This window comes from Peromyscus eremicus, chromosome 20 (genome assembly GCF_949786415.1).
Source record: "Peromyscus eremicus chromosome 20, PerEre_H2_v1, whole genome shotgun sequence".
In the NCBI taxonomy this organism is placed as follows: domain Eukaryota; kingdom Metazoa; phylum Chordata; class Mammalia; order Rodentia; family Cricetidae; genus Peromyscus; species Peromyscus eremicus.
Window position 1 is genome coordinate 13,580,485 of NC_081436.1, and position 25,076 is coordinate 13,605,560.

The 25,076-nt window shown below is 39.6% G+C and overlaps 1 protein-coding gene across 1 annotated transcript in view; it reads left to right on the forward strand.

Annotated features, from left to right (window-relative positions):
* The window catches only part of Syt10 (synaptotagmin 10), a 58,506-nt gene that overhangs the window by 23,185 nt on the left and 10,245 nt on the right, over positions 1-25,076 (forward strand). Inside the window, exons 3-4 of the mRNA XM_059247374.1 lie at positions 3,456-4,023; positions 24,870-24,990. Coding sequence (XP_059103357.1) covers positions 3,456-4,023; positions 24,870-24,990 — 689 coding nt within the window. The remainder of the gene's footprint in view (positions 1-3,455; positions 4,024-24,869; positions 24,991-25,076) is intronic.

Below are 25,076 nucleotides of genomic sequence, written 5' to 3' on the forward strand. Positions count from 1 at the left end.
CATGGAAAGGTAGGAAATATTGATTGGAAGTATGCTCAAAGTTGGAGCTGTGGAATAGTTTCCAGTTAATGACAAGACAGAATCTAACTATTTGCTTGATAGTGTTTAAGAAATAAGATATCACTGTAGGGGAGTAGATCATTGAAATTATGTAGCTTGAGTTTTCTTGCCTGACCCACAGTCAGGACAAATCTCTCTCACCTGCCAGTCCCACAGCCACTCAGACCCAACCAAGTAAACACAGAGACTTATATTGGTTACAAACTGTATGACCGTGGCAGGCTTCTTGCTAACTGTTCTTACAGCTTAAATTAATCCATTTCTATAAATCTATACCTTGCCACGTGGCTCGTGGCTTACCGGCATCTTCACATGCTGTTTGTCATCATGGCGGCTGGCAGTGTCTCTCTGACTCAGCCTTCCACTTCCCAGCTTTATTTTCCTCCTTGTCCCGCCTACACTTCCTGCCTAGCCAATGGCCAATCAGTGTTTTATTTATTGACTAATTAGCAACACATTTGCCATACAGAACATCCCACAGCAAAATTAGAAATCAAACTTTGGGAAGAAACAAGTATATGGTGACAATTAGAACGGAAGTGTCCAAAGTGATATGGAACCAGGAGACTAAAATAATGTAGTTTCAAGGGAATGGTTTGATTAGCAATACGGGGCTAGGAACAGGTGATTACCATGAAGAAGTGCTCAGCTGACAAATCAGCGAAGTGGCATTTTATTTCTGAACTTGGGGGACAAGAGCTATGGAGTATTCCAGACCAAGACACAGTAGAGTAAGAAATGTAGAGAAAGCGTCAGCAACCACATGAGAAGGCTAGGCTAGGTTTCTAGCAAGCAATAAAGTTTTTAAAAAAATTCATACACTCAATGGCTTGTGCAGTTGGCCTTTCTACACACACACACACACACACACACACACACACACACACACACACGCAGTCATAGTCCTTTACAGTCCAGCACTTCTCCCAGAGTGCTTGCACAGGCCTCCAGAAGTTTGAGGGGTAAGAGGTGCAATGGTTCACATTTTCATTGTTTGAAATTTTGCTAATCACTGCCATTCAAAAAAAGAAAAGGGGAAGAGAGGAAAGCTGTGTTTTGTCAATGGAGCTACAAGTTCAACACTGTAGCAATGAGTGCTCTTGTTAACCTACTCGCTGAACTGACTTGAAATGGGCACCATTCACCCTGCAGTTAGGACAATGCTCCTTGAATGAAAGTGACACTACGGTTTTTATCCCATTAGAAGGAACCTTGCAGGAGTGAGTCTCATCGGTAGCTTTACAACCATGCACATCACATTCAAAGGTATAAAGAAGAAAATTCCAAGTTTTGAGAGCACAGAGAATTAAATTATTATATTGGAAAGTCTTTGAAATTATGAAATAAGCTTATAATATTCAGTAATTAACATCTTTCAGTTTCTATTCGTACAAATCAAAATTGTTGGACAAGTGAAAGTGATTTTAATAGGAATATTGTTCTTAAGAAGCTAAGGGTTGCCCCATTATGTAGTGATTAGCACCCCAGACTTGATTTGCAAATTGGATTATAGTGGGTCACTTCAATGCTTCATAACAACAATGGAGCCTATGGGAAATTTTTCCTGCTGTCTCATAAACTCTCTCTGGCCTTACTCTGAATATAATGTAGGCTTCTGACCTTTTATTTTGGAATAAGTTTATGGTCAATATTCATTATATGGAATGTCTAATTAATTATAATGGAATAGATCTAAGGAGACAGATTGCTTCAGGATTTACAGTCAAGTCTTAGTAAATATTTTCATATATATGTTTACATATATATGTACAGTTATAGAAACTGGAGTATTGATTTTTAAATTAACTATAGTTTAATAGATAAATTTTAATCTGACCTGAGATTTGTAGTATATTTCTTTGTATAAAAATATTATTTCCTCAGAAAACCAAAGATAATAATAATAACCTTTCAATTATGGTCAAATTTTAATTTAGTCATTATTATTATATAATAGCATAAATTGTTACAATATTTATATTGCTGTTTTAAATATATTTTGAATATATAAACATATTACAAAATATATTTTAATAATATACTTAGAATTTTTTTACACCATGGAATCATTATAATTTGGCTTATAAATTCAGCATCCTTATGCCATTTCAATTTTAGATAGCTATTTAAATAAATGAAAACAAAACTTCTAAAATTATACCTTAAGATATTTCCAGCAAGTAAGTTTTGAAGTTTAATGTATATAAGCATGTTATATATAATGTTTAAGTGAAAATGTTATATAAGGCATACATGAATATTTTTTCAGTATTTTTATGGTTACTTAATACAACACATTATTTAGTGCTGCAAGAGATTGTAGGAGAGGAATTTGCTGTGGCAGCAAAAAGGAGGAAATCATGAATTTGCTTGAGTTTGAGGGTTATTGGGACATCTGTTTTGAAATCTTGGAGCTTTAGAGACATGGGGGTAGAATCTTCTGTAGCCGGGATATATCTGCAGAACTTTCTAACTCAACCAGGAATTATAATCCAAAACTGTAATTTTTTGATGGCTAGATTGAAAAGAAAAAGACCTGGAATGAAGCCTGCAAGAGGCTCATGGACTGGCCTAGCTCGTACTAGACCGAAATCACAAAGGATGTATAAGGGAAATGGATCTCAGTTCAAGTTATACGTACATGACACTCACAAGATTAGTATATTTAATATTTGGAAATGTGTAGGGATAATAATGAGTATGATATATTCAGTTGGAATTTTTAAGACTTATTTTTGCCCCATTAAAATTGTTAACTCTTATTTTGTCCTTAAAGTTTTGTGGCCCACTCCAAGTTAAACAAGGGAGATATGCTCACTCGGGTTGTCACAACTCTATAAATTTTAAAAGTAAATATTCATCTAGTTACTTTAAAGATGAGAAATAATTGGCATGTAAGAATATGTTTTTATAGGGTTTTGTTTAGTAGTGGAGTTGCTAAAACGTGAAATTTAAATATCCAGATGTAAAGAAGACGACCAAGTGGATAACTTTCTCCAGTCTAGATGGGAGTGATGAATGAAGACATGCATGATGTTTGTGGAATAGAACATTGTTGAGAATGCTGTTTCTTCACAATGGCGTTTAATGATGTGTTTATGAGTGAAAAAAGGCAGAAACTCCCTAAAATGTATATCTATGTGTTTCAATTATTTATCAAATTTTAGATTTTTTTTTCTTTGACTATTGTCACTCTGGCTTTTCAAATTAGCTCTTAGCAGCATTTGAGTGTGGGACACTGTTGATATAGCCATAGGTCTAATAATCCTACACATGGACAATAGCATTTTTTTTCTGATCCTGGCTGGTGGGGAGGGTGTATAGGCCACTTGATAACTACCATCAGAAATGACTAACCAAAATGATTTTGTGTATGTGTGTATGTGTGTGTACAGCCACAATTCCTTCAGGAGACACCTACCAAGGCAAATGAACGTCTCCAGTGTTGACTTTAGCATGGGCACTGAGCCTGTTTTACAAAGAGGAGAAACAAGGACCAGCATTGGGAGGATAAAGCCAGAGCTCTATAAGCAGAAATCAGTTGACTCCGAGGGCAACAGAAAAGACGATGTGAAAACGTGTGGGAAACTTAACTTTACGCTCCAGTATGATTATGAAAATGAACTCCTAGTTGTTAATATTATCAAAGCTTTAGATCTCCCAGCTAAAGATTTTACAGGAACTTCCGATCCTTACGTGAAGATGTATCTTCTTCCAGACAGGAAAAAGAAATTTCAGACGCGTGTCCACAGGAAGACACTAAACCCTCTGTTTGATGAGATATTTCAGTTTCCAGTGGCCTACGATCAGCTAAGCAACCGGAAACTACACTTTAGCATATATGATTTTGACAGATTTTCCAGACACGACATGATTGGGGAAGTGATTCTTGATAACTTATTCGAAGTCTCTGATCTCTCCAGGGAAGCCACAGTATGGAAAGATATCCACTGTGCTACCACGGTAAGCAATAAATCCACCAACTTCTCTTTGATCTCTGCTGCTATTTAAGATCAATCATTGCCCACGTTATTGGAGTTAACTCTATAAAGCTGTAGAACTTGAACCCCAAGTTCCTGCCAAGGTGGTATTTGATCCCACAGCAATATAACATGTGAACCTAATACAGCATAGGGAACATTAGCAGGTGTATAAGCAAAGCAGTTTTTACGCGTTACTCCAAATTGTAAGACGTTTCTTTCACAAAATACTTACGTGTAATCTGTTCCCAATACCAGTTTCTCCGTAGTTGATGCTGAATTTCATTATCTGAAGTGACTTTGTTTCACAGGTCAAACCTGAGATGTGCACTGATGTGTCACGTGGTTTGATCTGAAACAACCCATGGCTATAAAAGCTTCCAGGGAATGTACATGGTTACAGTACCATAGGATGCTAAAGGATCAAAAGATAATTCCCCATGTTAGAATTATTTTTTTTCACAACAGGTATTTTTCAGTTACAAAATGATATCAACTCTAGTACAGAAAATTTTTAAAGCAGTAAAAACACAATAAAAATAAAGTAATCAACAATGCTACCAATTATGTAAATGTTTGGGGTATTACTTTCCTGTTTCTGCTCTGGATACACTGAAATAATTGTGATTATTCTGAATTTTTATTTTCACACTGATTTTGTTCCATGATAATTTGTTTCAGTGCATGATCTCTATCATTTTAAAGTTTCAAACTATGTGCTCTGTGTGTGTGTGTGTGTGTGTGTGTGTGTGTGTGTGTGTGTGCGCGCGCAGTATATGTGGGTACACAGACCATGGCATAAACTTATTGAGGAGGTCAGAGGACCCATCTGTGGAGTTGGTTGGTCCTTTTCTACCCTTACATGGATTTCCATGAATTAAATTTAGATTCCCAGGCTTGCACTGCAAGGGCCTTCACCTGCTGAACAATATTGTTGGCCACATAATACATGCTATCTAAATATGTTATCCATTTACTTAACCATTTTCTTGTGACACACTTCAATGAAGCATAAATTTTGTTTTAAAAAATTGAGTTTTTTTTTCAGTTCACTTTTATAAGGCCGTGTGTCTGCCCCAGAATTACAGAAGAGGAATTAGAGAATTGCTTTCAGGTTAGATTATTAACTTGTTTTGATTTATTAATTTTAAAGTCAACCATTTTACTTTTTACCATCAGATTGTCTTCATATATTTATTACTTCTTGTAACACAAATTGCTAAATGGTCTTTGAATAAAAAAAAAAAAAACCCAGAGCCAGATATTTGGGTAGATGCTGAAAGATCAGAGAGACAAAGAAACAAGCCACAGCCACCACCTCTTACCTCACCAACTCTTCAGCCTGAAAAACTCTCTAGCTGAAAGGGATGCTTCTGCTGAAAAGCCTTTTAGTTCCTGTCTCCTCATGCCTATATACCTTTCTCCACCCTCCATATCACTTCCTGTCTCAACCTCTCTAGTGCTAGGATTAAAGGCGTGCGACTCCCAAGTACTGGGATTAAAGGTGTGTGCCACCACTGGCTGGCTCTGTTTCTCTCCTAGACTGAGTCAATCTCATGTAGTCCAGGGTGACTTTGAACTCACAGAGATCCAGACAGAGCTCTACCTCCTGAGTGTTAGGATTAAAGGTGTGTGCCACCACTGCCTGGCTTCTATGTTTAATCTAGTGGCTTGTTCTGTCCTCTGATCTTCAGGCAAGCTTTATTTGATACACAATATATCACCACATTTCCCCTTTTTTTGTCTAAAATAACAATGGGTACCAGATGTAACATGAATTGCTAAATGGTCTTTCAATAAAAAACTCAGAACCAGATATTGGGGTAAATGTTGAAAGATAAGAGAGACAAAGGAACGAGCCACAGCTACCACCTCTTACCTCACCAACTCCTCAACTGAAAAGCCCTCAGCTGATAGGCCTCTAGCCGAATGAGCTTCCTCAGCCAAAAAGCTTTAGTTCCTGTCTCCTCACACCTTATGTGCCTTTCTCCACCCACCATGTTACTTACTTCCTATTGTTGGGGTTGACGGCGTGTGATGTCCCACATAGTGCTGGGATTAAAGGTGTGAGATCTCAAGTGCTGGGATTAAAGGTGTATGTCACCACTGCCTGGCTTCTATGTTTAATCTAGTGGCTTGTTCTGTTCCCTGTTATTAGGGTACACAATACATCACCACAACTACTTCTTAACATTCATTTTCTAACTCAGTATTTGCCAAGTATTATGAAAAAGAGTTGACCTTGACCTGAAAAGTTAAAAGGAGTATCTTGTTCCTAGTGCCAGTCATTTGGAGTACTGAATGCTCCCACTGATCTTCCAGTTGAATATAAATAAATACATTATAGCATTTATTATTAAATTTTTTTGAGTACTTAAATCTTTTTAAACAGATTTTCTCATTTCTGGTGCTATATTCTTCATTTTACTTTCAGTTGTACTCGATTGATCACAGGGTCCATTTTTAGATCATATCCAATGATGCCATTTTTTAAATTTTGCTATTAATGAATTTTCTTCTAGACTTTAACTATGAGATAATATACTCACTGATACAATTTTCAAAATGACTACATTCCAGTTTCCTTTGTGGTGAAAGGTTGGTGACTGGGGTGTTGGTCTCATTGCTTAACCAGGAGACCAGTAGGCAGTATTACTGGCACAGACTGCAGGTTAGCAAAATCTCCTTCCTCCCACTAATTTGTATTAGCTGTGAAAATTGGAACTCATCTTGACAGCAGAGAAAATTAAAGTTGAGATAAAGTTCAGTTGGCTGGGTGTTTGCTTTGTATGCAAAGCCTGAAATTTAATTTCCAGCATAACTGAGTGTAGGGGCACACACCTGTAATCCCAGCTGAGAAATAGAGGCAGAAGGATCAGCAGTCCGAGGGCATCCTTTGCTACAGAGAGAACAGACTGAGACCCTGTCTCACACACCAGGAAAACAAGCAACCACCACCAAACCCCAGAAAATCCAAGTTCATTAGGAGCTTCAGAGGACAGGCCATTTAAAATACAGCTAGTGTTATCAATGTCCAATTGCATTGAAAGACGTTGCCCTGGAAATGCTTGCTGCACAGCCTGGTCCTTGTCCATCCTCCCATTTCAGAGGCTCTGTGGAGGCTTTCACCGTGGCAATCTACTTTAGCTTTCCCTCAGATTATTTGCCACCCTGCTTTGAAAACTAGAAACATTGGCAAGAATTAGATAGGTTGTTTTTTTTTTTTAATCGCCGTTCTATTATTTAAACCACAAGCCCCTAAGATGCTTTAAGATGATAAAGACCTGTGTTTTTATTCTGTGTTGTCCCCTAATTAATTGTGTGACATTTTGAAAGGTCAAGATACTTGTTCAGAATCAGCTGTAAGAACCTTGGGAGACAGCATTTATCTTGCTCACTTGTGTCACCATGACTAGCCAAGTGCCTGGTGTTTGGGGGTGTTCTCAGTAAATGTGAGCATGGTGATGGATGAACAAATCTTTAAAGACTGATAAGGTATTTGATATGGTTGGAATCAGAGTTTGGGGGTTGTGAGAGAAAAAATAAGGAATTCGTAATGATAATAATAATAATAATAAGCCAAACCTTCAGGGACCTGTGTGTGTCCTGATATGAAGTTTGGACTTTATATTGTAAGATCTCTGTAAGACACACACCACATCCCTTTGAGGATTTTAGCAGAACCCAGAGTTACTGGAGTTGTTGAAGGTCAGAGCCCGTAACTGGATGACCCTAGTAAGCCATATTTGGCCAGCTATACATAGTAAACCAACTAAGCAAACAGGCTATAATAAAAAAGCAGTAAAGGCAGATTCAAGGTGGTCACACTGGGGAAAGGGATAAAAACATCCAGTGACACCATCACTACACTCCTCCCCTCCCTTGGCCAAGTCCATCTTCAGGGTTCTGACATGAGGGTAAATTTTAAATTGAAGGAAGAGACAGATGTATCACTACGTAGTCTTGCCCAACATTGACCCAATCTGTCTCCCCTGCCAGGCAATCTTAAAAGTTGTTGTTGCCGGGCGGTGGTGGCTCACACCTTTAATCCCAGCACTCAGGAGGCAGAGGCAGGCTGATCTCTGTGAGTTCAAGTCCAGCCTGGGCTACCAAATGAGTTCCAGGAAAGGCGCAAAGCTACACAGAGAAACTTTGTCTCAAAATAAATAAATAAATAAAAAGTTGTTGTTAACGTGTGACATCTCCTTTCAGAAGGTGAGCTTCCGCTCTCTGGAGGGCACCAGGATTCAACATTTCCCTTTTCCCAGCATGAGATTTCTTGGAGATAAATCCCAAGTCCCTGGGTGCCTTGTTTCAATAGTCCCGAATGTTAGAACGAGGAGGAACACCTGGTCTCTTTAGAATGTCCTTATTCCTTCCAGACATCCTAACTATACACACGCAATCTAAATAACACTGTACATCCATTTAACCTTTATGGCTTTCCTCATTAATTTCCACTTAATGAACCTAAATGCTGACTGATTTGAGGATTACTGCCTCTCTCATCAGGCACATTTTCTAGCAATTGAAGCAATATCTATGTTTTGTGACCACTTTTTCTTCTCTTAAATTTGTGCTATTAATGCCAATTGATCCTTTGCAGGCTTTTCTGATTCTCCATCCACTGTAGCAAACAAGCCTGAAACTCTTACTCTGAGATTACTGTTTTTATTTTAATGTATTTATGTGTACAGCTTTTTTGCCTGCGTATTTGTCTGTGCACGCCTGGTATCTGTGGGTGGTCAGAACAGGGTGTGAAATCTTTTGAGACTGGCATTGCGGGCAATTGTGAGATACTGGTGGGTGATGGGAATTGAACCCTGATCCTCTGGAAGAGTAACCACTTCTCTTGCGTGGTGAGCCATCTCTCCAACCCCAGGTTCAGACATTCTTGAACATGCTTCAACTAGACATCCTCCGTGGGCCTCGTTTTTTACTAGTGCTTGCAGTTATAAACATTGAGCTTGAAAACAAATTATTTCACCTCACTGAACACCTCCATTTTATACCAAGGACAAAGAGGCCAAGTAAGGGTAGGTGGATTGGTCAAGATTAAATTCCATGAGGTGTGTTAATAAAAACATAATAAGAATTTTATGGTTCTTTGAATGCAGTACACCATTCTGATTTTCACTATAAATACGTTTTCTTGAACGTGGACAAAGGACTAGTAATTTGATGAAGGCGCTCACTTGATCTACTTAGTAACACGTCTTGCTTTTAGCAGTCTACTACAGAAACCCATTTGTTTTCTTATCCTCAAGGAAATGTGGCAGGCAGGCTACATTTAGGGTGCTAAGTAGAAGTGATGACTGCTGTAACCATAGCAACCAGTGGCTTTTTGAAGTTTTTTTTTTCAATAAGTCTTCATTAGTCTACTTCCTAATATATCCCTGAATTCAGAGACTTTTTCTCAGCCAACAACCCCCATCCCTGTTTCACTTAATTTCCCTCTTCTCTCTTTTTCCTCCAAACCTAGGTCACAAAAGATAAAGATGTATTGCAAATAGTATTGCTATTGTTATTGTATCTGTTTACATAAAGTGCTTGCTTGACCTTGTAAGGTAAAAGTTATTCCCATTTTACTTCCAACTAAACTCAAGTTTAAGGAGATCAATTTTTTTTGCTTTATGTTTGGGAATTAATACATGGAAGATGTACGGTTTTGTTAATATCTGTGTACATATTCATACGTGTGTGGATGGACATGCATATGTGTTAGCATGCATGAAAGGCCACAGTTTGAGGCAGGTAACCTCTTCAATCATTCTCCACGATATTTTTGAGACAGTGTCACTCCCTAAAGCTAGAGCTCAACAGTTTAGGAACACTGTCTGGCCGGTGAGCTCTAGAGATACCCTTGTCTTTATTTCCCTGAAACTGGGATTACAGTGGTGCACTGCCCCACCAAACTTTTGCATGGATGTTTTAGGTGCTGGGTCTTGAACACAGGTCCTTATCCTCAGATGGCAAATTGTGATTGGCCAATCTCACTCATCCTGAAGATTTACAGTTTCATCTCCATCATTTCTTTCCACTTTGCCAAGTTCCTACTCTTTCAGCTCACTAACATCTCTGGTTTCTGGCTTCCTTAGAAGCCATCAGCTGCCTATCCTAAGCCTCACTGAATATCATGACATTTCTTTTTCCCATGTGTACTAATCATGCTTATTTTTGAATACTTATCACAATACATATATATATATGTAATATAATTTTTACTCTTTGTGACGTCTCATCACTTTAATTTGTTACACCTGCATAAAATGACGGTGCAACCAAGACAAAGAAATCAAGTGCACAAATCTGCATCATTGTTACCCTTCTTCATACCCTTCACTTCCCAACTATGTTCTTAGAGTACTGTCCCAGTAAACACTTCACTAAGTTAGCGTGTGCATGGATTAAATTGGTTAAAGATACTCTTTGGAAGAAAAGTTATGGAATGCCAAGTATTAGACTTTCCAGTAGGTTTTCAAATAGTTGTTTTCCCAGAGATACAAGAGTTTGTAAAGTTCTAAGAAGGGGAACTCTTACAATAATATTGCAGAGAGTGACACAGCATGAGCAAATTTTCGGGCATCCCTCAGAAGTCAGCCTATTTTAAGCGCTTTAGAGAACAGTAATTGCAACAATGGTGCATAATTCTCTACGTACGTAAAATACACAAAATGCACTTCCTTATCTTGATGACACAGGTCATCAGTTAATGTTAATTTCTGTTTACCCTTCTTGTAAAATGATAAGAACATAAATTGCTGTGTATTTAGGGTTATTTCCCCTTCTTCATTACCATATCCAAAATGACTCAAGATTATTGTTATTTTTAGAACATTTGCTTCTTTTTATCTACATTGTGTCTTTATAGGTACTTTTTATTTCTTTACAACTATTTTTATTTCTACTGTTAATTGTCTCCTTAGATTTCAAGTGAGTTTTCACCTCTGGTAGACTGACGTGGCAGATAAACATTCTTGTTAGAATTTTCTCTAAAGTAACAATAAATAAGTATTTTAACAAGAAGTTGTGGCCTCCTCGGGGAGAAGAACTGTAATGTACATTTCCTGTATTTACACTGAATGTTTAAAGCCCTTTCAACTTGACTCGGGGTTATTTACTGCGCACCACATGGTAGGGCTTAAATGGGGCTTTAGAAGCCACAGCGCTACGAGACAGTAATTGGAACTCCTCCTGCTTATTGTGGTGGGCTAGCAACATAGGAGCGCCAGGGCATGGTGCTCAGTTAGTGCACAGGATAGCTCAGAACATCACAGCTGCATGCACAGGTCTGTGTTAGGTCATCTATGTTGTGGAACTCTGCTTAAGGCCATATGGCTGTTCACCTTCATTAGATTCATCTCTCATGACTGTAGCCATGATGGTCTCCTAGATAACTGTGCCTTTTATTCATTCATATCTAGGCTTCTTGAACAAAAAACATCCTTTCTTAGGAGATTCAACTTGTGTGGCATTGCTGTGCAGACACACCACATCATTTTTACCACTACATCCTTTCATTTGCCCTTAAAATGCCTCACCATATGCAGTGTAAGCATTTAAGTAGGACTCTGTGACATAAGACATGAGCTTCACTATGGTGGCTCAGAGCCTCCGGAAGCTGCACACTCATTGTGTGTTTTGCTTTCTGCATACTCCACTGGGTGCTTTGACCAATTCAACAGTTTCGTGTCTATGTTTACCTGTCAATGACAGTTAGCCAAATTATATTGTTTTTGAAACCATGAAATGAATCGTTGAATGATGAGATTCACCAGCCAGTAAGTAGAAAAATTAATAGATTGTGTGATGAAAGAAAAGAACATGATCAGTTAGACATGTGATTGTTTATTCATAAAACTGTTTAGATGATTCTGGTTTTGTAATTTTTATCATTTATTTTTCAGATATATTTGTATTAGTCATGGTTGCCTAGAGAGACAGAGCTGGTAGAATGTGTGTGTGTGTGTGTGTGTGTGTGTGTGTGTGTGTGTGTGTGTGTGTGTGTATGGGGGATTTTTTTTAGTTGGCTTTTTTTACTTTTTGAGGGGCCTGCCATCGAGCTCCTAAATAAATATATGGAGACTTATTCTTATTTATGAATGCCCAGCCTTAGCTTGGCTTATTTCTAGCCATCTTTTCTTAACTTAAATTATCCCATCTACCTTTTGCCTCTGGAATTTTATCTTTTTCTATTCTATATTTCTTTCTTTACTTCTCACTCTGTGGCTAGTTGTGTAGCTGGGTGGCTGGCCCCTGGCATCCTCTCTCCTTCTTTTTTTACTCCTCACTCTTCTTCTTCTCTCAAGCCTAGATTTCTCCTCTTATTTATTCTCTCTGTCTGGCAGCCCTGCCTATCCTTCCTCTGCCTACCTATTGGCCATTCTGCTCTTCATTAGACCAATCAGGTTTTTCAGACAAGCAAAGTAGCACAGTTTTACAGACAGAGTTAAACAAATGCAACATAAAAGAATGCAACACATCTTTGCATCACTAAAAAAATATTCTACAGCATAAACAAATATAGCACATCTTAAACTAATATTCCACAACAGGATTTATTAGAGTACTTTACAGGTTATGATCCAACTATTACAACAATGGCTGCCTGGATTGGGTCATTGTAGTTCCTCGTTGATTTTAATCACAAGACATGGTAGCACCAAGAAACGCTCAAAGGATCTCAAACCCCCATGCATAATCTTTCTTACCTCCATTGTGGAGAAGCAATTTCCCTTCAGTAATCTGGATCATTTACCCCTCCTAACACTGTTATTCCCTTATTAGCCTGTTGGTTTAAAGGCACCAAAAGCCCCAAGTAGTCAGGGAGAAGTCCAAGCTTCTAGTTCAATGTTTATTGTGTCTCCTGGCAGGAGTGCTCCCTGATATAGGCCAGAATAACTTATGGCTGTGGGAACAAGAAGCAAAAAGTTTTCTAGTGGGTCACTAGGGGTGATAGTGAGTGGAACTCTTTCCTTTTCCACCCCTTGATTTCTGTACCCATGGATCCTGACTATGGAAGAAACCATACCATATATTGGATTGGATGCTGATTCAAAACATATACCACCTTCTAGATAACCCTGGTCCCTACCCAGGCTTCTGCTATCTAATTGACCCTGTAATTTTATCTTCAAAAGGCCACTCCATTGTTATATCAGGTCTTCTACTTCGGGATGATGGGGAACATGTTATTACCAGTGGATACTGTGATCATGGTACACTCACTGTCACACGTCTTTGACAGTGAAGTGAATTCTTTGATCAGAAGCAATACTGTGTGGAATACCATGACAGTGGATAAGGGATTCTGTAAGCCCACAGACGGTAGTTTTGGCAGAAGCATTACATGCAGGAAAGGCCAATCCATGACCAGAATGAGTATCTACTCCAATAAGGACAAATCGTTGTCCTTTCCACAGAAGAAGGGGTCCAATGTAGTCAACCTGCCACCAAGTCACTGAGCGGTCACCCTGGGAAAGGGTGTCATATCAGAGTCTCAGTGTTGGTCTCTGCTGTTAGCCTATCTAACACTCAGCAGCAGCTGTAGCCAGGTCAGCTTGGTGAGTGGCAGTCCATGTGGTCAAGTCCATGCATAACCTCCGTTCCTGCCACCATGGTCACTTTGTTCATGGGGCTATTAAGCAATGACAGGGATGGCCAGGGAAATAGGCTGACTGTCCACAGAACTGGTCATCCTTTCTACTTGATTATTGAATTCCTCCTCAGTTGAAGTTACCTTTTGATGAGCATTTACATGGGACACAAGAATCTTCATATTCTTCACTCATTTGAAGAAATCTATCCATATACTTCTTCCCCAGATGTCTTTCTCACCAATTTTTCAACCATGGCCTTTCCAAGTCCCTGGCCATCCAGCCAATCCTTTGGCTACAGGTAATCAGTAAGTGAACTATCACACATCTGACCAGTTCTTCTTCCAGACAAAATGTAAGACCGTGGTTACTGCCTGAAGTTCTGCCCACTGTGAAGATTTTCCTTTGATAGTATCTTTCAGGCTTGTCCCAGAAAGGGGTTATAATGTTATAGCTGTCCACTTCCGAGTGGCACCTGTATAATGTGCAGAACCATTGGTAAACCATGCTCTAGTCTTATCTTCCCCAGTCAACTGATCATATGGAATAACCCCTGAGGCTACAGATGCGTGCTTGGAAGCAGACAGCATTGTAACAGGAGTAGAAACCATAGAAAGCATTTGGGCAACTTCTTCTTATAACTTGGTTGTCTCTTTAGGACCTTCCCAGGCCTGATCACATATATACCACTTCCAATTGCTAATAGATGGCTGTTGTGTGTGTCCTACTCTATGGTATGGTAGGTCATATAGTACCCAGATTATGACTCACAGCTCTTGATGGCCTCATGGCACCTTGCTGACCTATTGTCAAACATTCAGTTTCAACTAAGACCCAATAGCGGGACAAGAGCTGTCTCTCAAAGGGAGAATTGTTGTTTGCAGATGACAGTAGAGTCTTGCTCCAAAATCCCAAAGATCTCCTCTGATTTACCTAGAGGAGCCTGCCAAAGACTCCAGACAGCATCCCTAGCTGCCACTGACACCTCAAGTACCACTGGGTCTGATGAATCATGTGGTCCAAGTGGTAAAGCAGCCTACACAGCAGCCTGAAACTTTTGAAGAGCCTTCTTCTGTTCCACTCAAAGCTAGCAGCTTTCCCAGTCACTTCATACATGAGGCAGAGTAACACACTCAAGTGAGGAATGCACTGTCATCTGGTGCAGCAGCTGTAATTGGAGTCACTACTTGATTCATGATTTCATTGTCAACTGTCATTCTCCATAATTCATCCATCTTCTGCACTGGCCAGATAGAAGAGTTCAAGGGAGATGGGATGTGAAGTACCACCCCTGCATATTTCAAGTCCTTGATGGTTGCACGAATTTCTGTAATTCCTCCTGGGATGTGGTGTAACTGGAGAGTTTCTCTCTGGGTCCCTCCAAGGCCCCACAGTACCGCAGCCCAGTTATAAAATAATCACTCAGACTCTTACATTACTTATAAACTGAATGGTCATGGCAGGCTTCTTGCTATCTGTTCTTATATCTTAAATTAACCCATTTCCATAAAGCTATACTGTAGCTTGAGTTTTCCTGCCTTGCCCACAGTCAGGGCAAATCTCTCTCACCTGCCAGTCCCACAGCCACTCAGACCCAACCAAGTAAACACAGAGACTTATATTGGTTACAAACTGTATGGCCGTGGCAGGCTTCTTGCTAACTGTTCTTTCAGCTTAAATTAATCCATTTCCTTTAATCTATACCTTGCCACATGGCTCGTGGCTTACCGGCATCTTCACATACTGTTTCTCATCATGGCGGCTGGCAGTGTCTCTCTGACTCAGCCTTCCACTTCCCAGCTTTATTCTCCTCCTTGTCCCGCCTACACTTCCTGCCTAGCCAATGGCCAATCAGTGTTTTATTTATTGACTAATTAGCAACACATTTGCCATACAGAACATCCCACAGCACTATACCTTGCCATGTGGCTCGTGGCTTACCAGTGTCTTACATCATGCTTCTCCTCACGGTGGCTGGCCGCATTTCTCTCTCACTCCGCCATCCTGTTCCCCCAGTTCTCCTCTCTGCTAGTCCCGCCTATACTTCCTGCCTGGCTACTGACCAATCAGCATTTTATTTATCAATCAATCATAGCAACATATATTTACAGTATACTGGACATCCCACAGCAATGTGGTGTTGTCTTTGATTCACTATTTTCTCTGGCAACTCAAAAGACTTCCATTTGGCCTTTTCATTCATAATAGCCCTAACTCCACAGGTTAGGGAATCAATGTGGGAATTTTGCCAACTTCTAAGTTTATCTTTCCCAATTACACATTCTGGAACTGGAGAAATAACTGCAGGATGATTTCAGGGACTCACTGGGCCTACTGTGAGTCGGACATCAGCCAAAACTCCATTAATCACCTGACCTCCATAGGCCCCTACTTTAACTGGAGGGCTTCAATGCATCTTTGAGTCTCCTGGAATCAGTCTAAATTGTGAACCAGCATCCAACAGACTCCAGAATGTCTGAATGGATGGAAAGACTTCTATTTCAACAATGCCTGTCTCCCAATGAAAAGGTCAAGAATCCAGTGGTTGTTCAGTCCATGAGGATAGGTGTCCCAGGTGGTCTTCACATTCCTGAAGAAGGCTCTAATATTGAAATTAATTTGCCAGAGAGAGTGAGAGCAAGCGGGCAAAGAGCAAGAGCTTCCATCTTCCATGCCCTTTATACAGGATGCCACCAGAGGTATGGCCCAGATTTAAGGCGGATTTTCTTACCTAAAAGATACAAATTTAGGGTGGGTCTTCCCACTTCAAGTAATTCAATTAAGAAAAATCCCTCACAGGTGTATCCAGCTGCTTAAATTTTAGTTAACTCCAGATAACCAAGAATAGCTATCAAACTACTTATTCTTTGACAATGTCATACATATATACACTGTATTTTGAGCATACCTTCAGCCATTTACCCTCTTCTACTCCTCCTGAACACTTCCCCTTCTCCATATACTCCCCCTTCCCTTCCCAACTATTACAGTCCTCTCTATCTCTCATCTCTTTTCATTTTTTCCTTTTATACAAGATATATTTTTTCTCACATAATATATCTTAAAGATAAAAATCTTAAAGATTTTATCTAAAAAATCTTAAAGATTTTTTAACCACCTCTTCCAAGATGGTCCTGGAGCCTTTGAAGCAAGGAGTAAGATGCAGATGTTCCATTTAGGACTGGCACTTTACACTCAATTATTCTCTGTATTTTGTCCAGTTGTGGGTCTTTGTAGTAACCTCTGTCCATTACAATAAGAAGTTTCTCTGATGAGAGGCAAGAACTGCACCAATCTATGGTATAAGGCATAAATATAAACATGACTAACTAAAATAATAAGTCCATGCCAAGAGTGTTCAGTGAGGATGCATTGAGTTGGAAGCAGGAGTCTGGGGTCTCTACCTGAAGGGAAGCAAGAAGGCAGCACAAGACACATGGTCCTCGGGCAGGTCATGAGGTTGGGGAGAATTCTTAGTGTGGGTCCTGGTCTCTTACCTGGAGAGGGGCTGCACTTGGGTCCTGGGGATGAGTGAAGTTGGTAGCACAATTCTAGGGTCCCTGCCTAAAGATGGAGCCAAGAGCATGTGCCTCTAAAAGGCACTCTTGTGTTCATGTAACAAAATATTAGTAGTAGGTTCTTCCCTTGGGACTATGGCTTCCCCAGCCAGGAATTACAGTACCAAAGATGCATTCCTTCTTGTGGAGCAGGCTTTAAATTTAATTTTAAAAATTATGTTGATTATCCCCATGACTTAATGCCACTATGTCACCTAAGGGCTGCCAGGGTTCACAGCTGGCTAAGACTATTCATGATTTTTCTCCCTGAACAGCCTTCACAGGACCTTCCTGCCATACCATCCTGAATGCTCCTGATCATGTCAGTTAATTTTTAATACTCATTTCATTTTAATTACTCCTTACCTCATTACCCTACATCCTCATCTTCCCAGCCCTCTCCCTGTTTGAATCTTTCTGTATCCAATTTACTGTCTCCTCTCCTTCATTTTATCTATGTGCTATTTCAACTATGTGCTACCACTGACTTCCTTTAAGGCAAGACACCTCTAGAACTGTCATCTCTATTCTAGTGTCCTGGCTTTGAGAGGAACTCCAAGTTAAACACCCACAGTTGAAGAATCAAGTCTAGGATCTGAATAGAAGAGAGAACATGAGCATTTTTGTTTCTGAAGGCAGTTCACCTCATTCAGTATAATTTTTTGTTTCATTTTTTCTTTAAAAGTGAATAAAATTCCACTGTGTATATTTGTCACATTTCCATTCTCTATTAATCTGGACATCTGAGCTGATTCTATTTCCTGTCTATTGTGAATAGAGTGGCAATAAACATTGATACACTAAAGTAAATATCTCTGTATTAAGATATAGAGTCATAGCCAGGTGGTGATGGCACACGCCTTTAATCCCAGCACTTGGGAGGCAGAGACAGGTGGATCTCTGTGAGTTCGAGGCCAACCTTGACTATAGAGTGAGTTTTCCTCCAGGAAAGGCACAAAGCTGCACAGAGAAACCCTGTCCCAAAAAAACAAAAACAAAAAAAAACCAGCAACAACAACAACAAAAAGATATAGAGTCATTGGGTATATGCCAAGGACTAGTGCAGCTGAGCCATGTGGTAGATTCACTTACAGTCTTTGGGGAAACCTCCAGATTGCTTTCCAAAGAGACTGTAGCAGTTTGCATTTCCACTAACAGTGTATAAAGTTCTCTTTTGCCCATATCCATGCCAACATTTGTTATCATTAGTACCCTTGAATCAGATATAATCTTAGACTAGTTTTAGTCTGCATTTCCCCTAAGAATGTTGACTACTTTTTTAATGTTTCCTAACCATTTGTGATTCTTCTGTTGAGAACTTCCTGCTCAGTCCAAAATCCCATTTTTCAGTCCAGTTGTTTTCTTTGCATTTAGTTTTTTGAATTTCTTGTGTATTCTAGTTATTAATCCTGCATTAGATATATATAACTAGCTGGAAAAGATTTTTTTCCCATTTCATTCGCTCCCTTAACAGTTCCCTTTGCTGTAGAGAAGCTTTTTAGTTTGATGAAGTTCCATGTGTCAAGCATTGGTCTTACTTCCCATGTTACTGGAATCCTGTTTAGAAAATCATTACCTATATTTATATTGCAATCAAGGCTACAGTGAAATCACTAGCTAGACCCCTCCATGGGTGGAAAGGAAAAGTTTATTCAAACTGCCAGGGCTATCTCTTGGGATTCAGAGAGAAAAAAAAAATGATAGGGAGATTCTTGACAGTTATAAGGGGTCATGCTGCAGCAGGAGGTAGGCAAGTTAGCTGGAACAGCCTGAGAACTAGCATGGGGCTTTGATCTGTTGAAGGCTTTGAGTTAAAAGGGAACTAGATGCCCATTCTGGAGGTAGTTGGCTGTAGGGGACAGATAAGGGAAGTAACGACTTTTCCGGACCAATAGAAACCCACTTGTCAAGGTTTCTAAGAAATGCTGGTTTTAGGCAGCCATCCTTCTGTTTACCTGGTGAGAGTCCAGCCTGAACTGAGCCCACACTGTCGTTTAGGACATTGCCATGGCACTGCCATTTCTGGGAGTTGGGAGCCCACTTTGGGACCTAGCATATACATTGTAATCCCTATTTTTGCCTTTAACAATTCTGAGGTATCTGGACTTTATAAGATCTTTAATTCATGTACGGAATTAAGTCTTGTGCAGGGCAAGATAATATGATTGTAGTTTCATTCTTCTACCTGTTAATGTCCAAGTTTCTAGCACCATTCATTGAAAATACTCTCTGTCCTTTAATGTATATTTTTGGATTCTTTGAAAAAAATAAAAATAAAATAAAATAAAATAAACCCCCAAAAAACAAAAAACAAAAAAACAAGTAGTTTTATTTGTACATATATCTGCTTCCTCTATTTGATTTCACTGATCCATGTGTTTTATGTGTTTTTGGTTTCTTGGTTTTTTGTTTTTTTTTTTGCTGCCAGGATCATGCTGTTTTTATTCCTGTGGCTCTGTGCATATAACTTAAAATCTGGTACAGTGCTACCTGACATAATACTATTTTTGCAAATGACTACTTTAGCTATTGTTGGTCTTTTTTTTGCATCCATACATGTGTTAAGAGGTGTGTGTGTGTGTGTGTGTGTGTGTGTGTGTGTGTGTGTCTATGAAGTGTGTCCCTGGGATCTTGATTGTGATTTCTTTGAATATATAGATTACTTTTAGTAGAATGGCTATTTTCACTGTTTTGAATCTTCCCATCCATGAGTAAGGAAGGATTTTCCACCTCTTAGTGTCTTCCCCAATTTCTTTCTTTGGTGTCTAAAAGCTTTGTTATGGAAGTTATTTATAAAAGTTTGTTATAGAAAGCTTTTTCATCATACTTGCTTTGTACCACCAGCCCACAAATAATGACACAGAGACTTATTATTCATTATGAAAGCTTAGGCTTGTTTCCAACCAGCTCTTATAATTTAATTAACCCCTAGTTTTTAATCTATGTTCTGCCATGTGGCTCTTTACTTTTCTTCCACACAGGACATCTGACTTGCAGTGAGTTTGCTGGCAAAATCCGCATACCTAGATTCCTCCTCCCAGTACCTCTGTCTGCCCGGAAGTCCCGCTTATCCTCTCCTGCCTAGCTATTGGCCATTCAGCTTTTTATAAAACCGATCAGCAGGCACTTTAGGCAGAGACGTATCTTTACAGTGTATAAAAAGATCATCCTACAACAAGAAGTCTTTCATTTCCTTTGTTAGACTTATTACCAGTTATTTAATTGTTTTAGTGGCTATTTTGAATGGGATTGTTTCACTGATTTTTTTTTTTCAGTACACTGTCATTAATATGAAGGAAGGCTACTGATTTTTGTGTGTTAATTTTGTGTTCTTCCTTATCTGAAGCTGTTTTTTTAGTTCTCAGAGACTTTTGGTAGAATCCTTAGGGTCTCTTATGTATAAGATCATGTTGTCTACAAATGGAAGGACTTTGACTTCTCTTCTTATTTACATCCCTTTTATTTCCTCCTTCTGTTTTATTGTTCCAGATAAGACTTCAAGCCCTATATTGAGTAGGAATAAAGAGGATGTGCAACCTTGTCTTATTTCTGATCTTAGTGGGAATGCTTTGAAGTCTTCTCCACAGAGCATGATGTTGGCAACAGGTTTTTGGTACACAACATTTATTATGTGGAAGATAATGTGCCATTCACTGTCAAGGTGTAAAAATGAATGACAACATTGGCTGTTATTTGGTTTCATACTGACTGCAATTCTGACTTGGGAGAGATAGAGAATCAAGATTGTGTGTATGTGTGCGTGTGTGTGTGTGTGTGTGTGTGTGTGTGTGTGTGTGTGTGAGTGTGTGTGTGTGTGTGTGTGTGTGCGTGTTCATTCTCATGTGTTAATGCAGGTGCCCATGTGCGATGGTACATGTGTGGATATCAGAGGACAATCTTGGGTGTTGGTCCTTGCCTTCCACCTTGAGACAGGGTCTCTTGTTTGTGCCCGTGTATAGAATAGCTAGCCTGTACGTTCCCAGGCGTCATATTCCAACTTCACCTCTTGGCATTGTCAGAACACTGAGATGGCAAATGCATACCATTATGCCCAGCTTTCCATGGTTCTATGGATCTGAACTCAAAACCTTATGCTTTTCTGGAAAGTGCTTTCTCCACTGAGCTATCTCCTTAGCCCTTAATTTGTGTTTCTCTGACGGCTTGTGAAGTTGAGCATCTTTTTATATGTATGCTGACCATTTCTCTTTTGAAAGCTTCCTGCTTGTTTTACTCGCATAACTACTAATTGGGTTCTTTGCTTTATTATTTAGTTTTTGCATTCATTGTATATTCTAGACATTAATCCTCCATCTGATATGCAAGCAACATAGATTTCTCCCACTCTCATATGCTGTCTCTTCACTCAAGTGTTTCCTCTGCTGTGCTGAAGGTTTTTTAATGTGATAAGGTCTCATTTGTCTTATTCCCCAATTGACTGGATTTCTATTCAGAAAATTCTCCAGTGCCAATATCTTGAAATGTTCTCCCCACTGTTTTCTCTAACAGTTTCAGAGTTTACAGTCTTTGATCTGTTTGGATTTGATCATATACAGGATAAGAAATAGGGATTTCGTTTCGTTCTTCTGGATGTACATATCCAGTTTCTTCTCAGAACCATTAGTTAAAGAGGCTTCTTTTCCACTATGTATTGTTGCCATAATGTGGCTGTTGCTGCGGGGTCTTATCCAGGTCCTTTATTCTACTCACCGATCTCACGGTGCTTGTTTGGTCGAGGTAGTTTACAGCATAACTTAAAATTAGTATTATTTTGCTCCTGAATTATTCTTTTTGCTCCAGATTGTTTTCACTCTATGGGATCTTTTGTGTTTCTACAAACCTGTAGCCACCATTATACTAAATAGAGAAAACTCTCCAAGCATTCCCACTAAAATCAGAAACAAGACAAGGCTGTCCACTTTCTCTGCTGTTCGATATTGTGCTTGAAAGTCTTGGGTCTTAGTGAGCAGTAAGACAAGAGAAAGAGATAAGTAGAAAAGAAGGGTGTCAAGTATTCCTGTTTGCAGATGCTGGGATTCTGTACATAAGAGATGCTAAAGACCCTTAGAAAGCTAAACACTTTCAGGAAAGTGGCAGGATACAAACTAACAGACAAAAGTCAGTAGCCTTCCAATATACCAGTGAGCAACATGCTGAGAAAAAGATCAAGGAAACACTCCCATTTAAAAGGGGAGAAAGAATACACACAACCAGGGAAGGAAAGACCTTTGCAATTAACCTTTAACACATCCAAGAAAGAAAAAGACACAAGAAGGTGGGAAGCCCTCCAAAGCTCATGGACTAGAAGAACCAACTCCACGAAGGCTGCTATACTACCAAATGCTGAATGTGATGCCAATCAAATTTCTGACTACATTCTTCAGAGAAATAAGGATTTTAAAAATATTTTATACTTCTGATTTATTTTGTGTGGGGGCATGGGTAGGTGTATGCCAGCGTGAACTGCAGCAGTCAGATGTCAGCCCACAACTTGAAGGAGTCTGGAGTCAGTTCTTGCTCTCTAGCATGTGACGTGTGTTTGAAGGCCTGAACTCAAGTCATCGTGCTTAGAGGCATTTTTCCAGCCCCAAGAAACAAGGAACTTTTAAGAACCTAATTCTGTGGTCCTCAGTACTAGTTAGGAATTTATTTTCTGCAAATTAAATTCCACTTCAAATTTTTTTCTTTAGGAATGATTTCATCGAACCCTCTACTCCACGCTTAGAGCAAAATCCTTAATTCTCATTGTGCACATCGGTTTTCACTTGTTCACCATCTATGCGGTGACAGCCCGCAAATCTACGTCAGAATGCTAGGAACCTTTCTAGTGTACAAGTTAAATTTAATACAAGTCAGTTTGTATCCGAAGTAATTAAGTCATTTATTAATTCCTTCAAAGAGCATGGTACTAAATGGTTAAGGTTATAGTGCTATGGTAGAGTGGTTGCCTAGCATGCTTGAATCCTGGGTTGAATGTCCAGGACTACAATTTTTTTTTTTTTTAAGTACGAGCAGTCAGCAATGCACCATGCCTTTCTAGAATATCGAAAACAAGATAGGAGCCCTGCTATCTTGGACGTTACATATGAGCAACAGAGAAAGAAACCCAAGAGGGATTTTAGAAGATGATTCCAGATGATGCTGTGGTTGTTATGGAAATCTGTGAAGAAGCTGGGAAGGGCATGGGCAGAAGACAAGGCAGCTGCTGCCTTAGGATGTCTCCCTAAGTGTGTCTAAGCAGCCACCTCCCAGAGAAGTCAACCAGCTGAGAGCTGAGGATATAGTTCATTGGTTTAAGGGCTTGCATTGGTTTTAGTGCGAGGACCTAAGTTCAGATCCCTAGAATGTACATAAACAGCAGGTGGTTGTAGTGGTTCACCAGTAAGTCCCAGCCTTGGAAGGCAGGGACCAGATTACCCGGGAAAGCTGGCTTGCAAAACTAGCTATATTGTGCTAGTGAGTTCTGGGTTTGATTGAGAGACCCTGCCTTAAAGACTAGGGTAGTATCAATAAGGAATGATTCCTAACATCAATCTCTGGCCTCTACATGCATGAACACACAAGTGCACATGCAATAAGTATACACAGAGAAAGAGAGGGAGACAGAGAGAGAGAGGCGGGGTGGGGGGAGACAGAGAGAGACCAAGAGACATGCAGAAAAACAGACACACACAAACACATACAGAGAGAGAGAGAGACAGACAGACAGACAGACAGACACAGAGACAGGAATAAAAGAAAAAGAAGTCAAGCAACTGAACATGAGGGAGGGTTAAGTTCCAACAAGCAGCGCCTTTGAAAGCAGAGGCAAGCGTCACATGATTTGTGGGAAAGAGGCTACAGTGCTTATAACAGGACTGGGTTGGTACATTGGAGATGAAGTAGAGAGGTAGGAGCCAAGCAATGTGGGTTTGTGTATAGGGCTTTTCAGTGTGTTGTCTAAATGAAGACACATGGGAGGGAAGCTCTTCACGGTCACACTAAGAGCTGTGAATCAAGAACTTTACAGGCACATTGGAGCTTATAGTCATTCTCTGTCTGTCTGTCTGTCTGTCTCTGTCTTTCTGTCTATGTGTGTGTGTGTGTGTGTGTGTGTGTGTGTGTGTGTGTGTGTGTGTGTAAAATTTGCTTTTCGTTTCATAAATGATCCCTTTGATATGTGAAGCTTAATTAATGGAGAGATGAGTTTTAGAAGCCATTCAATCCTGGTGGGAGATAGTTGCTTGAACAGTCACAGTAGACCCCAAAAGAGTCAGTAATAGATGACATACTTTGTCAGTACTGTAGAGAAGTCCTGCTCTGGCTTGGTTGGATGCAGAGGCAAGAGAAAATGAAGACTCATTTCCTAGCAGGTGCCTACTGTGTCTGGCTTCCGCCTCTGAGTAAGTCAGGCTGTCATTTGTTCGTTGTGACAAACTTGAGACTAAGCTGGGCAGTGGGTGGGATCAGCAGTCTAGTCCTCTCTGCTAAGTTCCAGATGGTAAGTGAGCAACTTGGATACACTCTTTTTACTAATTCCATTCATAAAAATCTCGTTACAACATATCTGAATCCTCAATGAAATTGTTTCAAACTTTATAAGAGTCTAATAATGTGAATTTTTTTCACTTATATTCCATGTCATTTTGCTTTCACGGTTTGTTGTTTGAAGTTGCTAACATTGCCAATTGCCAATCTAGGAAAGCATAGACCTGGGCGAAATCATGTTTTCCCTTTGCTATTTGCCAACCGCTGGGCGTATGACTTTGACGGTGATCAAATGCAGAAATCTGAAGGCCATGGACATTACTGGGTCATCGGGTAAGTACACAGCAAAGTCAGTGGCACATCCCTACTAATTTTGCATATCTAAAACCATATGGCTTTTAATTATTTCTCTGCTACAG